Raw genomic sequence first — 23412 nt, 5'->3', positions numbered from 1 at the left:
CTTGAGCATAATTGAAGAAAAGTTGAAGTAGCCTTTAATAACCCTCAGTCATGAGTCTTTCCCTGAGCCAAGCCGAGCAGCTGAGACCGACTTAAACACATTCAAAACCTAATGCGCAATATTTTAATATATTTAAGACTTTTTAATTGTCTAAATTTCTGATCATTAAATTCTTAACATTGCAGAGACCTAATTAGAAGGATAAGTAAACAATAAATAAACATTTTCATTCATAAAATGTTTCATAGAGGGGAGAATAATTACAATTGGTGAGCGTCCGTAGGCGGCAGCAGCTGCAGCGCTCATCTGAGGTGAGATGAGACCCGGATAAACGCTGGGGCTGGTGAGGGATCCGTTCATCTCGTGGTGACTCATCATAGCAAACGGGGTGGCATAGGAGCCCGCGATGGACAGCGGTGTGCGCAGGGCAGGAGCAGCTACAGACCACGAAAGACACAAGACAATAATTTAGCTTCAGAAATATTAAAATATGACTATTTTATTAAATTCCATGAAAGATGTTTTTTTGTTTACTCTTTTGTCAATCAACCAACCAGTGTTATGTTGAGGTACATTATGTGCGTTGACGTACCTAGTGCCTCCATGCCGGGGGGTTTGCCCAGCGTTAGAGGTCGTAACCCTGGAGTGGTGCTGGTTCCTGGTGTCGGCGCCTCGTTCCTGGGTGTAGGCGTGTTGGACTTCAGGCTCGGCGTGGACGACTTGTCGTTCTAAAGCAGAAAGATGCTCTTAGGTCTTTGTGTGCAGCCTTGTTTTGTATCTTCTTACTCAAACACTCAAGTTCACTTCCTCCCACGGTCCCAGCCACACACACGGAAACGAAACAGCGTCCATGTCAGCGTTAAAAAAAAAGGAAATGTCCCCACTGGCAGGAAAATCCAGAGTGACAATCTGAGTGGACGGCTCAAGGTAATCCAATCTAACACTGACACTTCATTACAGCTATGGTGAGTATGTGTGTGCGTGCGTCAGGGGTAGAAGTATAAACCTTTACTTAGAAGCCAAGCTTGTTAAGAGTGGCTAGACAAGCAGGATGGTGACCCAACCACTCCTCTCATAATTAATCCATCTCCTTCCCTTGCAGATCAAGTTAGAGACACGAGGGTTTAGCTGGTTGAGGGACAGAGTCACGCTGGGGGCCATGGGAGCTGAAGGGTGGTGATACGGACTATAAATCTATCCTAATCCGCAGTTCAATCGTTATGTAGAACCAATGCATTCAGACTGTTTCAGCCTGGTGTGTAAGAGCTTTAGTGTCTGAGAGAAAATGGGGGATGGAGAGAGAGAGAAGATGAGATGGAGGAAGAGGAGGAGACAGCAGCTCCCTGGCCACTGTGTCTCTGGGTTATTTACAGCCCCGGGCCGAGGAAGAAATGACCATTTATTGGGTAAGCCATAAAGAAGATTGAGAGGAGTGAGCCACAGCGTTTGATTTCCTGAGAGTGCATCCACCCTCTGCCCCTTCAAGACCCTTCATAGCAGCCGACTGCTAAGCCGTCTGCGTGTTAGACTAAAGGGCATTTGTCAAGTGGAGTGGGCGTCTGTGTGAAGGGCTGTCAGTTCACCCATCACCCCCCCCCTCCACTGTAACCTCCTTATTTCATCACGTCTCTTGTCTTTCAGTGCACTCACATGGGCGTGGTCCTTTGCTTTGGAGGACGGTGTGCTGCCAGAGGAGGCGACGGAGGCGGGGCTGTTGGGGGCGGCATCCTTCTTCAGGCCCCGTGATTTATCGAGGCCGTTCTCTGGAGGTGAGTGAGCGGGGCTGGCTCGAGGGGTGGCCGGATCCTACAGAGTTAAACGAGACAGACGGAGAGCAAGACTGAGCAAACAGAGCAGAGGAAAGCCACCGGCATGTACATGTGGGTCAAACAAACTGGGGCCTCATGTGCAAACACAGATAAATATACTCATGCGTGCTTGTTCTCTCCCTCACATACATACACACACTTTTCATTCACCTGTCACTCCCTTTTCTCTTTGTGTTCTTTGTCTTATTACTCTCCGCATGAACGGCAAAAGAAATACAGCGAGTGAGCACACACTCATGGCGCACACAGCCAATATTGTGACAGAGTTTTTTTGGCAGCGCTGTGAAAAGTGTTGAGGTTTCTGCAGACAAATGACAAAGAGCTGTGTTTGGTTTCGACGCAGCGTTCACGCTGGAATGTGACTGAACGGCTCAGTTCAAACGAAGTCTCACCTCGTTGGAAACGTCCACCACCAGGTCGTCACTCTTGTCTCCGTCACTGTCCTGAAATGAAGGAGTCACAGGTTTTAGTTTCCTGGTCGTTCACTAACTGTTAAAAACTAGGTTTGCATGAACAAGTGCATTTTAATATTGGTGGATCAAAATATAACCCGCCATCTGTAACATGGTTTTGACTGTAGCGTTTATTTATTTACTTTGAATACTGTAACCAGACAAACTGAAACTGGGTAATTCTATATTTTACCAGTCAATTATTTCCAAATATTTATAATTTCAAATAACATTTGAAGAGGCCTAATGAAGCCAGAGTTAATCGATGTAAAGATACAAACGGAAACATGTTCAGGATCAGCTTCAAACAAAAGGAACCAGTGAAGGCAAACACTCACGTATCTGCTCATGTTGTCCTTCTCGTCCACTTTGCGTTTCTTGGAGTCGTGGCCGTAATCTGAAGAGCTGCGGTGCTTCTCACTCGCGGCCCGTAGGCTGTCTGACGGCGACACCGAGTTATTCTGCCAACAACAACACACACAGACCACACAGTCAGTGTCCAGCTCCCAGAGTGTGCATTATATTTAACTCATAAACCCTGTACAGTGATACGCTTCAACATCCATGAACATGAGTGTTGCATCGTGTTAATGTGAGGAAGAGGCTGGGCCATTATTGTAAATGTCATGATGTGATATGCTGTGAGACTTGCAAGTAATTAAACTTCTTTGTTGCCTTAAGAAAACTAACAAAGCACAGTTCTGCCACTGTCCAGACATGTCTTCTTTCAGTCAGGTGAATGTTTTGAGGTTTAAACGTGTCAAACCCTGAGAAACCAGAAGAGCCAGGAACTGACAAATGGTGTGTTTAAGCCCAGATATGACTCTGGAGCCTTTTCCTTTATCAGAGCAGTGACAATATTGACTGTAGAGCTAAACGTACAATGCTCCCAGACTCAACCGGACTGATTTAGGATGGAACGGACAGAAGAGGATTCTGGGACAGCTTAGCCCCGCTGCTGCCATCGTGGCAGTGGAGCAAGTAGGAAACATACGAGACAGCTGAGCGCACACACACACACGCACACGCACGCACACCACTGAAGACCACTGAAGACAAAACACCCCGGATGTTTCACAGCAAAGACATTGATCAGAAGAAGAAGATGTGAGGTGGAAGCCCAGTGCATCATGGGATATTTGGTGTATATAAACACAGATAAATGAAAAACAAGACATTGGATCCTGTTGTAGAGCCTAAGGTCAGACCCACTTGAAGCAACATTTAACCCAACAGCTCTCATTCCTGACTAAACGAGACAACATGCAAATGAAAACAACAGTGACCAAGATCTGTGTGTGTGTGTGTGTGTGTGTGTGTGTGTGTGCGCGCGTGCACACTGTGGCAGGTCAGGGACAAAACGGCATAAAATGACTGACAGAAAAGTTCATGAAAACCAACTGGAATGAAGAAGAGGAAGGACAGAAAGACGCCTTTGAGGGAAACTGGACAAGTGTGCAATGTGAAGACACAAAGAGGATGTTGCCAGCGGAGAACAGAGCCATGAAAGAGGCAGAGTGAGAAAATAAGAAAAAAAAAGAGGAAGAAAGACAAGAGAGCAAAACAGGAAAGGAACTTGGCAAGCAATGAGAGCGTAGCAGTGTGGCAATGAGTTCTCCCCACTAGTGGGAATGCCCGCACAGGCTGGCAACATCTCAGAAACAGCAAACGGGGGTTTTTGTAGTCTGGGCACTGGTGTGGTGGGGTGGCACCGCCAACCAGCCCAACAGGCAGGGAGGCAGGGATGGGGAAGGGGGGAGGGGGGGTAGGAGGCAAACCCTGAAACCTGCCCACAATGTCAGGCAGCTCAACAAATCCCTGCCTTCATCAGAGGCAGAGAGATGTGGTGAAAGAGGGAAAAGGAAGATGTCTGACATCTTGGCTGCAAATAACGGAGAGAGAAAGAAGAGGAGAGGAAGGCAACAGCCTGAAAACTGAGTGAAAGGGTGACATTAAAAAGCAACAACCTCCTGAGCCAAGGAGAGTGGAGAGAAGCAAATTTTAAAAAAACACTGTGGTTGGGCAGTTAATGGCACACAGGCATACTTATAGCACCCCCTTCAGAAACTGGCCCTGCCTCCACACTGGGAGTCAGACTTTTCCTGAAGGTCTCAGCCAACCAAGAAGCCTTCTGCCCTTTCCACACTGCCTCCTTCAAAAAATATGGACAATGCTCAGCTGCTGTTGTGGTTAAAAAAGAAAAACCACAAGAATAGTTTTATGCTTCATCCAAACTACTGCAAAACAGACTGTCCACACAAGCGTTTTGGCTCAGTATCAGTTTTAATCCCCGTCCATACCAACATGCCTGGGAATGCATATCATGTGACCTCTCGCTTACACAGGAAGCATTTGGGTGTCAGCTTAAACAAGAGCTCGTCTCCTACACATGCAGTAATATCCTTGTAAAATTAAGAATATAACTTATAAGCTTGTAAGTGATTATCCACGTTGCATTCTACACAAGAGGAAAACGTAGTTGTGTGGATGTAGTCGGAGTGAAAGTATGACGTTAAAAGAAACTTCACGAGCCAAGAAGAGTCACAATAAAAAACAACACACTGGGGTTGCGCAGTAAGTGGCACACACAAACACACACACACACTAATAGCACTCCCTTCAGTAGCTGGCCCTGCCTTGGCCTCGCAGCTTTCTGCCCTTTTCACACCCCGTTCTTCCAGTGTCAAAATATTGACATTTACTCAGCTACAGTTGTGGAAAAGAAAGCAACAAGAACCGTTCTTGAGCAGCTCGATGTGACGAAGCTGCCTGACGGACAGAAATCTCTGACATCATGACAGCCCGACTATGAATCTGCGCCTGTGACCTTTAAAGGACTGCCTGGACTCAATAACCCTGCGCTTGTCTCCAACTTCGGTATCAGATGACCTGAGACAACAGGACAGGAAGACTCTGCATGTGCGTGTGTGTGCACTGGGAAGGAGGCACGGCGGTGGAGAGATTAGGTGAGGTAGAGTTGGCAGCCGCTCGTCACCATACGAGATGAGAGTTTGGGTTCCCTTCAGACATGAGTGGCCCTATTCAGGACGGCCAGTCAATGGGAACTCAATCTGGTCGACCAGATCCAACAGAGCGTTCTGCTCCAGCTAACTGAGAGCTTTAAGCCAGTCCAATAAACAGGGACTTTAACATGAGAAGGAAGAGAGAGAGACGGGGGGGACAGAAGAGGATAAGAGAAGAGATAAGAAGAGAGAGCAGAAAATAAAGATATACGCTAAATAAAAGGAGAGAGGCAGATAAAGAGATGAAAAGGAGTCAGGTATCAGACACATGCAACAGTAAATCCTCTACAGAGGTGAAGAAAGAAAAGGAGTCAAAGTCATTTTTAATTGTGCTGAAATTAAAGGAGGTAGCCGACAATTAATCTGCACCCAGTGATCGCAATCAGTTTCCACCAAGATTAGATGGCACTGGCTTATTTGACCAGACTTAATTATTTGATTTCAGTCAGCTTATACCTCCCGGAGTACAAAAATGTGTATGTTCTTATGCACAGAGCATTAATTTCTACTGAGCAGTGAAGCTGAGGTCTGTAAAGTACACCTGAACGCCACACACAGAGAGCCGGGGGCCGACAAAGTCAAGACACACACACACACACAGGAGAAGCAGAGTCAACATACCGTGCTCGACTCGCGCTCTTTCAGAGGAATGGCCAGAGGTGAGTGAAAAGATGAGGGTCCAGGAGAGAGAAAGGCAAAACACAAATTAGTACGAGTGTCACCACATATGAGAGATTCAATCACATGACAATTATTATTCAGGTTAAACAAAGCTCTAATGTGTAAGTCAGCATCATTCATGTTGTTACCACTTTATATCTTTCATAAGTTCACAAGTTCATGCATTATATATCTCTATGAACTTTGTCTTTAGGTTGACAGGTTGTAAAAACCTGGTGATTGTTCTCAATAACGTTATCTTTATCAGGTTTTCAGTTCATCACGTAAACAGACAAGTTGATCCCTGGAAGTCTGGGTACAGACTGTGGGACCAAGTCCACGTTTAGAGATATACATTTACAACTGCACCTGATTTAAACCTAAAAATGACAGATGACTCAAACAAGACCATTTATAGTTGATTCTCTGTTAAACAGCTGACCTGATGGTGTGTGAGAAAGTGACAAAGGTTTAGTAGATAATCTTTACTTACATTTTATCTATTGTCGCTTATATAATCATTAATAAATCCATTAATAACATCAAATTCCTGTTTAAACGTTGACTCACTAATTGGTATCATAACATTTAATGACAAAAATATAGATACAGGTTGTTATTTAAATCTCCTTTAAATTACACCAACATTACTATCAACATCCAAACTGAACAGTTCTACACTGTCTATTTTTGCATGCTATTAAAATGTGTTTATCCTCGAGTGTGCAAACATCTACAATTTCCTTCTTTCCTGTTTCGTGATGTAGGTATAAACTATTTTCACATTAAACTATATTATATTAAAGCCAAATAAAATGACCCTTATAAATATTTCCTCACCCAGTAATTCTGTGCACAAACACTTAGTTTTAAAACATACAGCGACATGTTTCTTATGATAAATGTGTCTGGCTGGTAAGACCTGTTCTTGGCAGTTACAATCAGCAGTAAAATGCTTCGGGCAGTTTGTGCGGCTGGCTGTGCTCCTCACCTCGGTGCTCCAGGTCGTGGTGGTTCTTCTCATCCTTTACAGGCAGGTGGGCCTGACTGCCAAGAGCTCCCAGAGCCAGCAGGCCGGAGCCAGCGCCTGTCACAGAGGGGATGCCAGGCGGCTGCAGGCCTGAGGGGTGAGGGGGCAGCTGGATCGGGGGGCCGTGGGCGGCGTGAGAGAGGTGCTGGGCCTGGAGCTGCTGCTGCTATAAACAAATGCAGAGAGACAAGAGACAAGACAGAGGACAAATGGGTCGGCTGGGAAGAGAATATGTGAATGATCGCACTCTACTCCAGCGTTACAGCTGGATCTGACAATATTTAGTCCAAGGCCAAAGCGATTATGCATAATAGCCGAATGACGACGACTCCCAACATGCTGTTCCAGCTCATTCACTGTCTGAGGGAAAGAACTGATTCAGTTTGTATCTGCAGATAAACAGTGTAGTTATCATCTGCTTCAACATGCTGGATTAACTGAAACAGTAGAATACATTTGTTAATTGGTATTAGTCTTTAATTTATCTCACAGTCATCATCTTAAGCATTTGTCTTTGCATCATTAACACATCATAGGGCACGGTCACATTTCTTTCTCACAGTGAAGAATAAGACGTTAATAAATAAGTTAAACTGTTGTAGATTCATTCTGTGCATTGAATAAAAGAATGGTCGACTGACACAGCTCTGAGCGAACGTCTGCACATGGATGCTCCTCAGTGTCGAGCCTATGAAACACTGCCTCCAGGTTTACATGACAGATGTGTTTCTCCTCTCATATCACACCTCACTCACTACAACCCTGCCACACTCATCGCTGCTGCTCTACAAACTGCCTGTTGTCTCTGTCTGAGGATACAAGACCTTCATGTGACAACCATGTTTGACGACATGTCTCCCGCTGGTCGAGAAGGGATACGGAACACTTTCCCCCAAAGTCTGCGCCTCAATCATAGCTGGAACTGTTACAAAAAAAAATCTAAATCAATAGATCTATATTTGAAAGCCTTCTGGAAAACCAAGCAAGCAGAAATGCCCACTCTCTAGCAAAACGCTGTTAAGCACAGACACACTCTCTCACACCTCCCAAGAGGCCATGAATATCTGCGTGAGAGGCAACCAGAGAGGAGTGAGTAGATAGACAGGAGTTAAATAGCCACTCAGGCAAGAGGGAAGCAAGTGCTTTAAAACAAGGTTAAATAACACTTAGCACATCCATCAACTGCCTCTCTAAAAAAAAGAGAAAAAAACATGATTGCTATTCTGCTTGCTAGATAGAACTTCAATAACCTCATCCATACATTCATTACACGACAGGGGGAAAAAACCAGACAAGGTTATATGTAGTGGCTTAGCACATTTAAAGGTTTATTTAGCAGCTGGCCATTACTCAGTCAGCTCATTATGTGGAGCTGGACCTGAAATCGCACAATGGATATAAGCAACCGAGGGGCGGCATTGTTAATCGATATTGTGCTGGTGTGCCCGGCAGCCTATTTGTTGTGTAAAAGGGAAACCGAGCAAAAAAAAAAAAAAAAGGAGAGAAAGAGAGAGAAAGGGGGCAGCCAGAACAAGAAGAGGGGGGGGGGGGCGGGCGGCAGAATCAGAAAAAATAACAAGAGAATGAAAGAGAGAGCGAGCAAGGGATTGAGGCAGGGACGTCCCTATTGAGTGTGCCTAATGAGGAAAAGCGTGCAGGGATCATTATCAAGAAGCCTCATTAGCAAGCTATGGCTGAGGAGAGGAGCGAGGAGGGACGAGGGAAGGGGAGTGGGAGGTAGCGGGGGGGGGGGGGGGGGTAGAGAAAATTTCAGAAAATAAATTGCTTCCAATTCAATATTCATGGATAAAGAGCTGGCTTCCTTTCACACTTATCTTTTTTCATTATGTGTAAATGCCGCTTCAGCTCAGGCAACTTCCACAGGAAACAGGCAATTAAAGTTAACTAGGCGAAGCTGGCTCCCTGCAGAACTGTACTGTCAGGTGGAACAAGCATCAACAGTCGCGGCACAAACCAGCTGGCACACCGGCTCAATAAGTCTGGCAACGATCGGCACATTACCTACTCGTCTTCTGTACTCAAACACATTCTCTTCAGTCGTTGCGAGAAAGATTAGACAACAACCTTCTGCTAAACACCGAGCTGACTCGTCTGAGTAGGATGGACACGACGGGTTTTCGATCTATGCCGTCGGTTAAAGAAACGCGCTGTCACGTGTCTGACCCCCGAGTAAGACAGATAACACACAAAGATGCCAAAAATACACCCAAACACACCCAAGTTGTGGTCTTCAAGGGGTATCATCAACTCCCTTCACAAAGACGTGTGTTAGGCTGCCAGCAAGCAATGCAAAAGAGTTTCTCTGGCTACATCCATACTAATACGTTTCTGTTTTGATCTCCAACCACTTGAGCGTATTAGCATCAGTAATAATCGCCACCAGCATGTCTGAAAACATGACCATGCCCATTTGCATACACTGCTCATGTGCGGGTCTGTGAAAACACAAAGTAGATTGTCTACTCTGCAGTTGGTTGTTACCACATGGTGAGAAGTAAGATAAGGGATTATTTTCATGAACCTACAATTAGGTGGAGTTTTTCTGCATTTATTTCAAACTAAAATGGGGCCAACCGCGCTTTTAAACTTCTCAGTTTTAGGCAATAGGCTCAAATGTAGCAACACTGATGTGTTGTAAAACTAAAACGCAGTAATGTGGATGTAGCCTCTATGTCCCGTAACATCCCTGAACACTGACCATGAAGGCTGGATAGGCACTATGAGGCGGCGGCTGCTGCTGCTGGGTCAGAGAAGAGAGGGAGAGATTCAGCCAGAAATTATACAAGCAACAAGCCATGGGTAGTAAATATTATAACTGTTATTTCATCACTTTATCTGCATTTTTCTTCATTGATCTTTTGATTATTTCGTTTATAAAAAAGAAAAGAAAAGAGTCTGAGGTGAAGCATTTAGATCAACAAAGAAAAACCAACAATATTAACATTTAATACGGTTGAAGCAGCTTTTTACTTGGAAATTAACTGTTTGGGAAAAGGAGAACTGCAAACTGTTGGCAACAAACGTGTGGATGTAAATTAATCTAACTCTGTATACACACTCAAACCACATGGAAATATGAGCTTCACATGCAAATTTTCTTTCACAAAGGAGATCACTGTGAGGAAATGAAGCAGTGTGACATCACAGACTAAACCAGGCAGTGTAAAAGCTGTGTTCTACAGATTAGCATTTGTGCAAGGGTTGGTGAGAAGCAGCCCCCCACCTGTAACTGACTCGTTAACCATTACCGAAGCACAATCTCACCCTGTGTGGAAATTATGGAAATGAGACGACAGCCCCGACACTTGTCAAATCAAACTCATGTCTCACCTCTGGCGAAACCAGGGCAGGAGCGTGAAGCCTGTTTGCATCTTTGTCTTTGTGCTCAGTTCAGTTGGTGTCATAGACAATATTTTTGGGAAATTTATTATATCAGGCAAACATTGTGTTGACATTTCTAAAAATTAAATGATGGCATTAACAACTTGTTTAATTTGGACAGTGCATCACTTGTGAAATTACTCTCATATGTCCTGATGCCAGGGAGCAACTAACCGTCACAGCGTCAGGTAAATAGACCTACTTTTGAATTTGCCTTTTCTTTTCACTACAGGTAGATTTTTATAGGGATTGTATTATATTTCAAATATTTGTACAAATGCTTTATTAAAAAATAAACATAGGGTTGCGACTTTTTTTCATCGTTAAATTAGTCGTTAAGTCATTTAAATAAGGGTATGGGAACCGGGATTAAAACTGATCCATAGCCAAAACACTTACGTCTGTTTAAGTTGGACGACGCAAATGAAAACGGAGTGTTATGGATGTAGCCTGAGACTTTACTGACAAGTCTCACACCGCGGGGACCTGGAGATTGATCACTTCCCATGTCCTTCCATGTGTTTGTTTGTGCATGTGCATCTGGCCCTGCCAACCCTTAATGGAGACAGGGTCACTCCTGTTGTAGACAGTCTCACTGAGCCAGGTTTAAAAAAAAAAAAGAAGCAGGAGGAAATAGGAAGTAATTACCTTGAAAACTGGAGGTTGTGCTCCTGGCTCATTTACCTTAATCGAATTTCGATATCCGCCTCTCATTAGACTTGACCCCCTACCACTGGGACAAGCTAACTGCTAACTAACCTCTGCTACAGAGGGCTAATCAAAAGGGTCAGTTCTCCATCTGGGTCCAAGCTGGCTATTAGAAAGCAGCTAACCTTCTCCCTCTTTTTTAAACTAAAGCAGATGGAAGAAATCACTAAAAAGTATTTTTAGCCAGAGTGGAGTTTGTTTGTGTTCAAGGGTTGTGGCTACAATTAAAAGGTCAGGAACTGAATTTTGAAGTGCTTCTTCTAATAAAGTTTAGTTTTCCACAGATGCTCTCAAATGAAATTTACAAATTAAGGACATTAAACTTTTATTATATGGATACTGAGTTTAAAGCTTAGCGCTAAAAACCTTATGAACTGGTGAGAATTAGATCAAACATGATGCCACATTATTCACATCTTCATTTTGAGTATGATGAGTAGTACCAAAGTAAATTAAAAGGTTCACAACAGTCTTGTCATAATGACTACAGATAACAAACTGGGAAATTGCAAAGTGCACAGTTACATGCAAATGAAATCCAATATTGACACTAATAGATGGCCAAATTAAAAAGGGACTACATACCACAGTGTTTGTTAATGTCTAGTTTCACTCGTTAATAAAAATGCAAACAATACGTGACAGAAACAAGTAGCCCATTTAGCCTGGCTAAATAACGAGACTTCAACGCCATCAGTGGGGGGGGGGGGGGGAGGGTAACCATCATGGAGTAATGTGAGCATATGATCTATCACAGGGTTTCTGCAGGTTTCAACAAGTTAAATTTAAGTCTTTCTGAGACCATAATGAATGAAATTTAAGGCTTAAAACGTTAAAGGCAGAGACGGTAGGTATCCATAGACTTTCCTACAACCAAGCTGAGTGTACTGAGATTAATTCTGCCCAGAGTGTTTGTAGGGGATCAGTTATGAGCTCCATGTTGGTCTTTTTTGTAGTTTTTATTACAGCATACAAATTTCTGTATCGCTGAGAAAAAAAACTACAATACACTTGATGTTACAAACTTTACTTGCTCAAAGAAAATTGCTCTTTAAAGGGCAACAGAAGAACAATCTTAACGTGTTTATCACACAATATTTGAACATATTCAAGACTTTTTAATGGCCTAAATTTCAGATTATTCAATTTTAGACTTTTGGAAGACTCTGATTCTCCTGTTCCTCCAACTTTGACGACTTTGCTTGAATCCGACCTGAATCTTTTATCCACGACACCTCACAAACGGTCGGTGCCTGTGAAGTCCATACTGCTGTAATCGCTGCTGCAATCACAATGCTTGTCCTAGCCTGAAAGCTCTAATTCCTCTTGCTATTGGGTCAGAGGCAGAGGTAAGCCTGTTGGCTGGAACCTTTTATGTAATTAAAGTGCAGCCAAAGTGAAACGTGAAAAACACCATGATCTGATCTCAGCCTGGACTGTGTTACTCTGTATCAGATGTTCTTTGACTCCGCCTGAGACGGGGAAAATCAGAGCGGAGCAGCCGTTAGGAACTGCAGCCTATAGCCAACAATCAGTGGAATTACAGCATTGAACACATCGAGAGCACATTACAAACATTGTCAACTCAAATAAAAACATGATAAACCACTGGAGACGGGGGCAAGTCTGCATGAGGGAGGACGAGGCACGTGGCTAGTTTGTATTCAGTATGAACGTTCAAATGCCACGGAGAAGAGGAGGAGGAAAATGGAAGCAGATTAATACACTAAGCTTCTCTTTTTCCCTTTTCACCTCTATTTTCCTCCGGAATGTATTGCCCTTTCCCAGGTTGTCCTTGACATACAACACTTCAGCTGAAGCCTGTGAGCGTAATGTAGCTTATTTGAATAGCCTATATGCCGTTTTCCTCTATGCATGCAGTATTGCCCCCGACCTCGGGTCAAATGAAGGAAGAAGAGGGGGTATACACACAGTGAGAGGCAGATTGGGAAGTCCACGTACCCCGATGATCGCATTCAGCTCAGTCATTGTCACCTGCTTGGCCCGTTCAACAGCCTGAGCCACCTGCTGTTGATGCTGCAGGACACATGAACACACAGATGAGACTCTTGATGGGAAAGCATTCATAACTTAAGACTGATAGAACATGGTTCACATACACAAGTCTAGAAAAAAAACATTGTAGCTGAGATAATCAAAAATATAATGCACAGAAGTCATTTGAGTCAATGATGCTACAGTCAACTAAACACCCTTTGCAGCTGTAGCTCTTTTTCCACTAGTAGAAAAACCTGTTAACACCCACTAACATCTGGCTTTTTGTCTGTGATGTTAATGGATACACTTAGCATCCACTCCTAGAATAACTGACTCTGCAGATACAGGTTTTGTCTCTGGCTCCGATCTTTAGTGATGGGCACATGACACCTGGTGAATGTTCCAGTTTCTGCCTCTTTATTTTGGAAGTCTAGACATTTTCCTATGCTATGTTATAACAGGAATTGGTCCATTAATAGCCACGAATGTTTTTGTACGTTGGGTTTTTAATATGGTGGGAACGACAGCAATTTTTTCTTAACATCTTGCAACGCTGTCAAGACACGCGTCAAAACTGGGTATACTGGTAATTTTGGTGTAAACATTGTGATCATAGTTAATAAATACCAGTCGTACAGAACTCTTGTTGAGAAATGGGTATGGCCATTTTTTGTTCACTGCATGTTTAAACTTGTCTTTGTTCTTCAGAAAAAGTCTGTAGATTTGGCAGAATTATAATGTAAAAAAAAAAAATTGTACTTTGTTTGGCAGATGGTTAAATAAGGTGTGGACCAAATGGGAGCTGCATGATTTAATAATTGTGAGTGATTAAACTAATTAACATTTTTATTTGATTTATGATCCCAATACGTTAGTGTGGTTTTGTGGCTTAAACTTGATTCAGTTACATTTCATCATTAAGACATTGGCAGTTTCTGTTGCTATTAAGCTATAATGAATGTCTTGCTTTATCTAATATGTCATTGGGAGGGTCTCTGTACAATAAGCCACTTTCACAGTTTCCTGTACAGTTACGACACTCATTCACATTCTTTAAATGCTGCTAGCGGGGTTGACACTCACCTCTTGTGACAAGAATGGCATGATCTGAGCCAGAATTGCATTGAGACGTTTGGCAATCTCAGTCTGTAGGCAGAGAGAGAGAGAACATATTAGAATAATTGTCCTTCAGTGTACTGCATGCCACGGGCAACACTGTAATTAAGCAGTTAAACTACCTATAATACAAAAGGGCACATGTTTGTGCACACACACACACACAAATGTGCCCAGCCTCCATCTGGGTAGACCATGTATTTCTTAACTAAAATAGGACAGCCTTAGAACAAATCCCCCCCCCCCCCCCATCCACCTCCCTCTCTCTCCTGCTTCCATTAGGTCTTATTTCATTAGGAGGCTGAAATATGCTAATGCCATCTGGCTGGAGAGACCCTAATGAGGTCCATACTTCATAATTACAGCCCACAGAGAGCAGGGTGGGGAATGCTGAACCAGACAGGTTAACTCTCTGGCCCTATCTATCAGAGGCATCTTTGGTATCGACCATGGAATATTAGCTGGGAGAGTAAGATGATACCACAGGCCTCGACAAACAGCGAGCACTTTACTGTGCTCGATTTGGACAAATGGATGTGCTATGCAGCCTGTCTACTGCGATCGAACGTCCCAAGACATTTTGCCCAAACCCATTTCCTTTTTCTTTATCTGTACTTTCCACAGAGAGTGGGAAGGCATAAAAACGAGGCACACAAAAGTAGAAAGCAGGATAAAGGACATGGGGGTGGTGGGCTGTGTGGGGGTGATGAATGGTGAAGTGAAACCCTGTGATTTGACACTAAGGTAATGTGGTTTGACTGAACTGAGGGAGGTGAACTAATTGATTCTGAGAGATTAGGGGTGAAAGCCCAGCAGGTGTGTGTGGGGTGAAGAGGTCTTTCCCGCCGTTTTATACGCTGCTGCATTCCACTCATTTTCTCCCTTAACCTTGTTTGACTGTGAAAGGGGGGGAGGGAGGAGGAGAAAGCAAGTGAAAAGGAGAGGGAGGTGCCGGTAGCCTTCTGCACAACGTCTGTGTCACTCTGTCCATTTCGGAGGAGGTGAGACAGGAAAAGAAGGACAGAAGAGGAGAGGGACAGATCTTTACTGGCCTGTCAGGAACTATCTCACAACCTCCTGCCTGACCTTAGACACACTCTGCTTTCTCTCTCCATCCTCCCCTCCCCCCCTTACCTTCCTTCTCCAAACCCTTCTTCACACCCCTCCATTCTAATCTCCACTACTCTCCTCTGTGCCCTCCCTCCTTCCTCCCCCCCATCTTCCCCCTCCTCTGTTGCTGGGGCAACGCTATCTGGCACGGCTGATCGTTATGTAAATTGGGTTGGGGCCCTGACCAGAACAGCCTGTAAAATCATATTAGGCGCAGCACAGAGGCAGGTCATTAAATTGAATTTTCGGCCTGTCGATCTGATCGGCACGGGAAATTAATGAGGGATAACTGGGAGTGGGGAAGAGGCTGCACGGGGGGGACGCATAGAGAGAGAGAGAGCGGGTGGGAGGGAGGGAGAGAGCTCTATGGAGACTCATAAACCATCATCATTAGCGGGGGCTGGATACAATGCCACACAGTAGGATTAGATTGTTTCAGTATCACACCACTTCTCTGGAAATGGCTGCAAGGGGAGCCACATGGGGCTTGTAGGAAACCGTGGTATGCTGATACACTATTAGAACAACAACATTGCAAACCCTCACCACAAACCAATTCCCAACGAAAGCCGTCTGATTGTTCGTAGCAAATCGTCACGCCATAGCAATCACTTAAAGCCAAAAGCATCTGTGGAATGCAGGTACACTGCTAAAAACACAGGTTTCACTCAGCGGTTCATTCTGAAAGAGGAGCTGCAGCGCCAGGTGTTTCGGGAGTCGAGGCCACGCTGAGTCGGGTCCATGCTTTTTTTTAGGTTAAATGTTCCTGACCTCTTGAATTCCTTTGAAAATTCCCCCCAAAGTTAAATTATTGCTTTGAAGACAGGAAATAAAACAATAGAGCGGACATCCTGTTTGAGCTCTAACTACTGTACTGCTGATGTTGGACTTTTTGTTGGTCATTTCTCAGCAACACTTTCAGAGAACATGAGGCCAAACATGACTGACACACCAACCTGAGAGACAGGCAGTCAAACCTCTAAACTGAATCACAGCTGCATCTTGTCCTTGCTTTTCACATTTAGTCACTCCGCTCTGCTCAGGCACAGTTCACACGTGTGACGAGACCAAATGGACACATGGCTTATTTAAATGAGCTTTTGACAGCTAAACTGAAGGGGAAAAAATACCGATAACACATCACATCGAATGACTTGCAGCATTCCTCAACGACTCTAATTTTAATTTGGAGGCACTGTTTTTCACAGAGCTTTTAGTGCAGACACAGCCACTGGAAAGAGTTTATTGACACTTAAAGCCAGTGAAAACAGAAGCCTTTAAACCAGCAGAAGCTTTTCACTGCAGCTCCACAATTACAGGTACTCGGGGTTCTCTAGTAGCACCAGAGCTTGGAGAGGCTCACTCTCTCCCCACTGCATCCCTCTGTCTATGGTGCGCTGAAAGCCATTTGGCTGTTTGTCGCTCCAGGCATTAGCCCCCAAGTGGAGGGCAGAGTCCCTGACGAGTTTTCAATTGGCGAGGAAAACAAGTGGCATATGATGGGAGGAGGGCAGAGATGGCTGTTTGGGAATTATCTTCTCAGCCAGGGCAGAGGAGGAACGAGGCACTTAGAGGTATCTGGTTCATTACAAATGCATGAAGAATATTTTGCATGTGCATGTCATTCTATTTTGAGCTGGTACACGTAGAAATGAAGTGACATCCTCCTCTGCAGGGGGAGCAAGTGGAAATGGGCCGTTTTCCAACAGATTGTGTTCGATGTCACTAAGAGTTAAAATCCTCATGACATGCACAATATTTCTTTGAATTATGCAAATGCACTGACATACGCACACAAGTATTTACTTCCATTTCACCACATCAACACAGACACACAAAACCCATCATCAGCTGGTTGAGTACACACTCGCACGGCCAGACACTAATTGTGTAACTCTGTTCTACCAGCCCCTCTAGCCTGGCTATCAAAATAAAGCGTGTCTCACAGCCTCCAGTAACCTCGTCAACCTCCCTTGAGAGACTGTGTGTGTTCTCATAGTCAGTTTGTTTTGGCTTAGAGAGAGGTCGGCCATCATCACCTTGGCAAACAATTCCAGGAATCCAGTATAAATTATTCATTTGCACAAGCTCTCTTTCTCCCTCCCCCTGTTCCTCATTTCATCCTCATCCTTCATCCAGGAAACGGACATGACTCCTTGATGAGGCACTTTCTCGGTTTCCCTCATTAAGTCAAAGAGGTGAGAAAATGGGTATGCATAACACGATTAACAAAATGGCTACCGAAAGGTAAAAACAAAAAAAAAGCATATTAAGGAATATGATCAATTGATGGTTAATTGCCTGGATTGATGTTTTTTCTACTCATGTTCCTTTTTCTTTCATTTCACCAAAGAGAGCTGGAATCAAAACGAAGGCAAGCGATAAACTGGGACCACAACAGAGAAGAGAGGGAGTGAAAAACAAAGCATCCCCCACCAGAAAGTCAGCAGGGCACGTTGCTGAGGCAGCCTAATGAGCTGCGCTAATTAAAATCACTTATTGACAGCAACCGAGGGTGATTACCTCCACCCTGCACTCTTTGCCATCATAAGAGACACTGTCAAAACAAATTACCCCCCCCCAGCAGCCACACAGATCCCTGTGCTAGCAAAACCATTCAGATCAGCAGGAAGCTGTGTCTGTCGGAACTTGAATTACAATGTTTGTGTAAAGTCACAACTGGTGCTACCATGTAAGGGATGTGAGTATTTATTTATATGCACGTGTGTGTTTGTGCCCATTCCCTCGCTTTTCAATCCTGATTTGTAGCTATAACAACACAAAATGAGTTTATCGCGTCTTTTTTCTCACTGCAATAAATCTTCTTCACAAGCAGAGTAATATGCCTGCCTGCAGCCAATAATCCAGCCCACCTCTCTTCCTACCAATAACAGGGACGGCTATGGGCTGTCGGTTTACCTCTCGCTGATGTCATCAAAAACACTCGTTCACCAGGGATGGGAGAGAGGGAGGGAGGTGGCAGGAATCATGCATTATTCACAGGACTCCGTCGACTTCACCGGGCTTATTGATAAACAAAGAAGATGCACGGGAGAGGACTTGTCGATTAACCCATTTACCCTGAAGCCTCTCACTCCTCTCCTGTTTCCATCCCTCCTGTTTGCCCGCTTGTCTCATCCACTGCCACCAGCATCAACACACAACAACCAGCTCAACCCCCACCCAGCATCGCCTGAGCCTTCTTGTTGGTGATAAGTGCCTGACAGAAAACGCTCAAGAATGGGGAGGGGGTTGAGTCGCAGCGAGCTCCATGAAAAACACAAAACACACCTACTTAGCACACATAGCAGCACCACACAGATACCCAATGCCTACAAAAAACCTCTACACCTGATGAATTGTGCAGCGTGCTGCTGTTCCGACTGGGCTCCCCTCCCACTGACGCCATTAACCTTCTGGATCTGAGGGCCATGACGCCTCCGCCCCACCTCTCTGTCTCGCCTTCTCCCTCTCTGACAGACTCCCACTTTCATACATCATATCAAACAGCTAATGACACGAGGGCCATCATTCACATCACTCCATCGGGGCGGCAGGGAGGGAAATAATGAAAAGACATAAGGGCACCAGGAGGAGGTGGGAGAGGAGAACTGAGGAGGAGCGAGGGAAACAGAAAGCATCACGGAATCTTAGAGAATGGATATGTACGTGTCAAAGATAAGAGGGACATCGTGAAATAACTTTAATCTATTTTTAAATAAACAAAAGATTATGCTAAGACAAAAGAAAAATGCAGATAAAAGGATTTTATCATCTCCCCCTGTTCCTGCATGCCTCCAGTCTACTGATGCCGAGTCCCCACGACTACATTTTAGTCTTTAAATGCATCACTCTTACTACTTTTACATCTGTTCAATCACTGTGATAAAACAGAAACGTATTAGTGTGGATGTAGCCTGAAACTACTCATTGGGGGGGTGTGGTGGTATTTGAGCCCTGTTCATCAGGAGAAGTCTTTCCACTGCAGCGTGATGCCCAGTGCTGGGTGGCAGCTGAACTAATGAGCTTTTAGCCCAGCTGGCACTGGGGAGGCAGTCACACAATGGTGCAGACATGTCTCCGCGCGCACACGCACACACACACAGAAGGACAAACCACACAAAACCACATTCTCTCAGTCTGTCTGCCAAATACTTCACTTTAATCTTATCAAACCATCCCCATCAGGCAACGCGCCCTTCGTGTTGTTTAGCCTGTCAGCATTTTCACTACAGGAAGCCGGTATGTGTATCCCTCCTAATGGCATTTAAGGATGAGGGCAGACACTAAGGTCAGCGATGTGTGTGTGTGTTAGTAGGTGTGTAAATATCCCTCAATCACTAAGGGGAAAAAACAACATTGTTTTGGATTTATACAGACCATCTCTGATATGGCTACATACCTGTTTGTGCATCTCAATGTTGAGCCCATAGGACATCTCGTAGTACTGTAAAACAGAAGAGAAAACATTCAAAAAAAAATTCCAAACAGATTTTAATTTGTACATTGCATCACAGAAGTAATTAGACGCAAGATGTGCCACTGCATGATACACTACATGTACAACACAAAATAGGAATCTGACTTTTGTGGACTGAGGAACAGAGAATGTTAATGCATCAAAGCTGTATAAAAAAAACTTGGTGGTGATATGACCAACAAAGGAGAAGTCGACTATATGTTGCAACACTCGAGTGAAGCTTTAAAAAAAACAACACAATGACTGATTAACCAAAGAGGTTGAAAACTTCTATGGCTTCAGAAACCAAGAGGAGAGCCAATGCTATTATTGAGAACAACATTACCTGCTGCAGAGTGCCAAAAGCTTGTGAGCCCACCACCAGATACAAACTGAGACTTAATAGTTTGTCTTGTTTATCTAACACACACTAAACAGTTTCCATTTTTACAGCTACTCCCACCACCTTCTGCTTTCTCACAAGGAAGATAATATTTAACAAACGTACTGTTGCGCTTGGTTAGTGCAAAGTAATTCCTTGCATGTACAAACAAGATAAGCTCACATGTACACAAACTACGAGTGAGCTCTTAGCCACATCACCTGTAAGATAAAGGCTGATCTTTTTACCGTGCACACAATGCAGCTTTTGCTGTATCAGAAATAACCTTTGGGTTGAGATTTCGTTGCACATGCACAGATTTCATTGTCTATCTGATCACCGGGGAGCCCTGAACTGAATGTAATTTGATTTAATTACAGTTATTGAGCCATTTTACATTCAACCTGCCACACCGCTTTGATGGAAATTAAACACCTATAAGGAGAAAACGCCTGGCCCCAGAAAGCACTTTGTTATCTTTATGGCTGGAGAAAAAGACATAAGTCACCTAATATCTAAGAACCCCTAGGTGTGTCTAAAGTGTCTGAGCGAGCGCACGGTTCAACTTAGGAGATATTAAAAGAAAAAATAAAAGAGTACAGGAAACCCTGATTAATGTGCAAAGCCAGCAGACCAGTCATTAACCCCCAGTGGGTCATGTTGGGTGTGTTAGGGAGGGGTGGCCGAGGGTCATAAAGAGGACCCCTGAGCCAGAGCCACGGGGAGGGGGTCGTCACACCACACAATCAATAGTTGGACATTTGACCCCATGCTAGAGTCTCGGCTGCCTCTCCGCACACCCCCACCCTCCACCTCCTTATCCAATGAAAACACAGGTGTGAGTCAACAGCAGCGAGCAGGAACAGACGCTAACATGGTTTTTGTAAAACACCGGGGCTGCACCACCTGTGACTGTTCACCTGGGGCAAAAAGGCGGATATGCTAGTAAATCAGATTCACAGCTTTATGAGGATCGCTCTTACCATGACGTAGTGGCGCTGCATCTCTGTCTTCTCATTGGCCAGTTTGTCGTACTCCACTTTAAGGCTGAAGAAAGAAGGAGAGTTGTGTTTGATTTCTGGTGATGGCTAAACAACAGAGTTGACCCACTGATTTATGGAGATGAGAAAAACTAAATATGGAACATAGATATGTTTATGTTTCATCCGTGTAGAATTGGTGAGTAAAGTGGAACTAGACAGAGGCAGCTTCCTCTTCCTATTCTTTCCAGGAAGACAGCGTTGTGTACGGGGGGGCAATCCTTACCTGTGGTACTGGGCCTGCAGGAACTGAAACTCATCTTTGATCCTGTCGCAGGACTCGGCCACGGTGAACTTGAAACCAGGCTGCCCTGGCTGATGAGGTGCCTGGAAAGTGCAAGGTTGGAAATACCACAGGTGTAAGTAGCGCCATCACAGCCGGGATAATAGTCTCATCTGTCTCTCCTGCCACTTCCACCCTCTCCCCCTTTCTTTTCTTTCTCTTGATGGTTTGTCCTCACATTTCCCCTGAGCCCTGACTGGCGGAGGGATGGAGCCGCTTTCACTCAACAACATGTGCCATGACAGAGAGGAGGGTCACTTCATCCAGCCTCAAAGTAATGTTACACAGTGAGCAGAGGAGAAACATGCAGGGGGGGGGGGGGGGGGGGGGTGAGACACTTTAAATCAAACACAGTTGTGGGATTTCGCTGTGCAACAAGCACAATTAACCTTGTCGCACTAAAACATGCAGCAACAGCACAACAAGAAGAGGATTAAAGTGTGTTTCTATAGGATCTGCTGTGGATCTGGTTGCCAATAAAACACGATCTCCCAGTTTGTGCGCTGCCACAGCGGTGCAGACCATAAATAGTAAGGTGTGGATGAGCAGCTCCTCTCTGACGAGCTAATTAGGCTGTTGTGAAGGGCGGTGCGGTTGCATCAATTCACAGTGACAAAGACAGCTACTTACCGGATGCCGGCCTTGTGGATACATGTCGGCTCCTTAACACGAGATAATGTGCGTGGTTTCTCTCGCTCGCTCTCTCTCTCTCTCTCTCTCGCAGTGTCAGCGTGTAGTCCCAGTGAAGGTGCGGGAAAATCACCGCCACCCCCTCCCCCGCACACGCACGATGGCGGCGGACAAAGCCTTGTTCTCGGCTTCGAGGCGGCGCCCCTCAGACCCCGACCGCTGGATGCGATCACCTGGTTTTCGTACCTGAACACACAGAGAGAAACGGGGCACAGCTGAAGAGCCGGACTCCGACACGAAACTTAGCCTATAAAAAAAAAAATCCTAAGAAAACTTAAAGTGTTTAATCAAAGAAAAATTGTGTCTTAATCTAGAAACAACTAATGGCAGCGAAACGGATAAATCCCCCAAAGTTGAGACGGTTGATCCAAACGGTACCAACGGGTTTTCTCGTAAAATCTATGTCTTCCACGAACAGGAGCGCACACACACACACTCACACAGACACACACACACGCACACACACACGGGGGGTGTTTCGGTGTCCGGGAAGATCAGAAAACAAGGAGCCGCTGCCATGAAGCCACAACATCCACCACCTCCTCCTCCTCCTCCTCCTCCACCCGCACCTCCCGCCTCGTTAGCGCCTCGCTCCGTGTTTACCTTTGTCTCAGGTACAGAAAATAATCCAGACACGAAACTTAATATCCTCTCGAAGGGAGCTGGAGAAAAAAAAATGTCCGTCTCCGCGTCTCTTTCTTCTTTTTCTCTTCCTCCTCCTCCTCGGGAGAGTCGTTGACCCGCGGCGGAGAAGAGCGTCGGCTCCGTCCGGCTGAAACGTCGGAAGTCCCTCGGTCGCAGGGCGAGTTGTTTGCCCGCGGACAAGTTCGCAGAAAGCGGGCGTTAGATCCGGCGGCGGCGGCGCAGTCCTCCGGTGAGTCCGGGTGTCGCTTCTTTCACGCTCCTCGACGCTTTTTGAGAGAAAATGTCGTCCGTCGGTGAAACACAGCGCGAGCTCGTACCCGCTCCTCCGCCGCTCGCGCTACCACACACACACTGCTCCCTGGCACGAGGAGCCCACAGCGCGAGCAGCCAATCAGCGCCCGCGGACTGGCTCGGCGGCGCCGGCCAATCGCGGCTTGGCGCTCCCACGTGGGGGCGACCACTGCCGCGACGCTGCGATTGGTCCACGATCCGTGACCTCACTCACCCCCCCCCCACACAGACCCACACACACACACCCTCCTCCCTCCCTTTCGCCATTTTGGATCTGCAGCTTCTTCAAATAAC

The 23412-nt window shown here is 45.1% G+C and overlaps 1 protein-coding gene across 8 annotated transcripts in view; it reads right to left on the bottom strand.

Annotated features, from left to right (window-relative positions):
• The window catches only part of tle3b (TLE family member 3, transcriptional corepressor b), a 29242-nt gene extending 6063 nt beyond the window's left edge, over window positions 1-23179 (bottom strand). The window contains exons 1-15 of one of the 8 annotated variants that reach the window (XM_053416723.1): window positions 22786-23179; window positions 22123-22368; window positions 21436-21536; window positions 21153-21216; window positions 19731-19775; window positions 14186-14248; window positions 13037-13141; window positions 9714-9755; window positions 6956-7160; window positions 5926-5942; window positions 2620-2742; window positions 2222-2272; window positions 1651-1806; window positions 593-728; window positions 265-437 (exon numbers count right to left, since the gene is read on the bottom strand). In XM_053416723.1, the coding sequence (XP_053272698.1) occupies window positions 265-437; window positions 593-728; window positions 1651-1806; window positions 2222-2272; window positions 2620-2742; window positions 5926-5942; window positions 6956-7160; window positions 9714-9755; window positions 13037-13141; window positions 14186-14248; window positions 19731-19775; window positions 21153-21216; window positions 21436-21536; window positions 22123-22146 (1305 nt within the window). In that variant the 5' untranslated portion in view covers window positions 22147-22368; window positions 22786-23179. The remainder of the gene's footprint in view (window positions 1-264; window positions 438-592; window positions 729-1650; window positions 1807-2221; window positions 2273-2619; window positions 2743-5925; window positions 5943-6955; window positions 7161-9713; window positions 9756-13036; window positions 13142-14185; window positions 14249-19730; window positions 19776-21152; window positions 21217-21435; window positions 21537-22122; window positions 22369-22785) is intronic. The other 7 variants (XM_053416818.1, XM_053416797.1, XM_053416896.1 and 4 more) reach the window with 7 other exon arrangements.
• Between the last annotated feature and the right edge of the window lie 233 nt (window positions 23180-23412).

The sequence above is a fragment of the Pleuronectes platessa genome, chromosome 1, assembly GCF_947347685.1.
Source record: "Pleuronectes platessa chromosome 1, fPlePla1.1, whole genome shotgun sequence".
NCBI lineage: Eukaryota > Metazoa > Chordata > Actinopteri > Pleuronectiformes > Pleuronectidae > Pleuronectes > Pleuronectes platessa.
The sequence above is the reverse complement of the archived record's forward strand: the minus strand, read 5'-3'. Positions and strand labels throughout refer to the sequence as shown.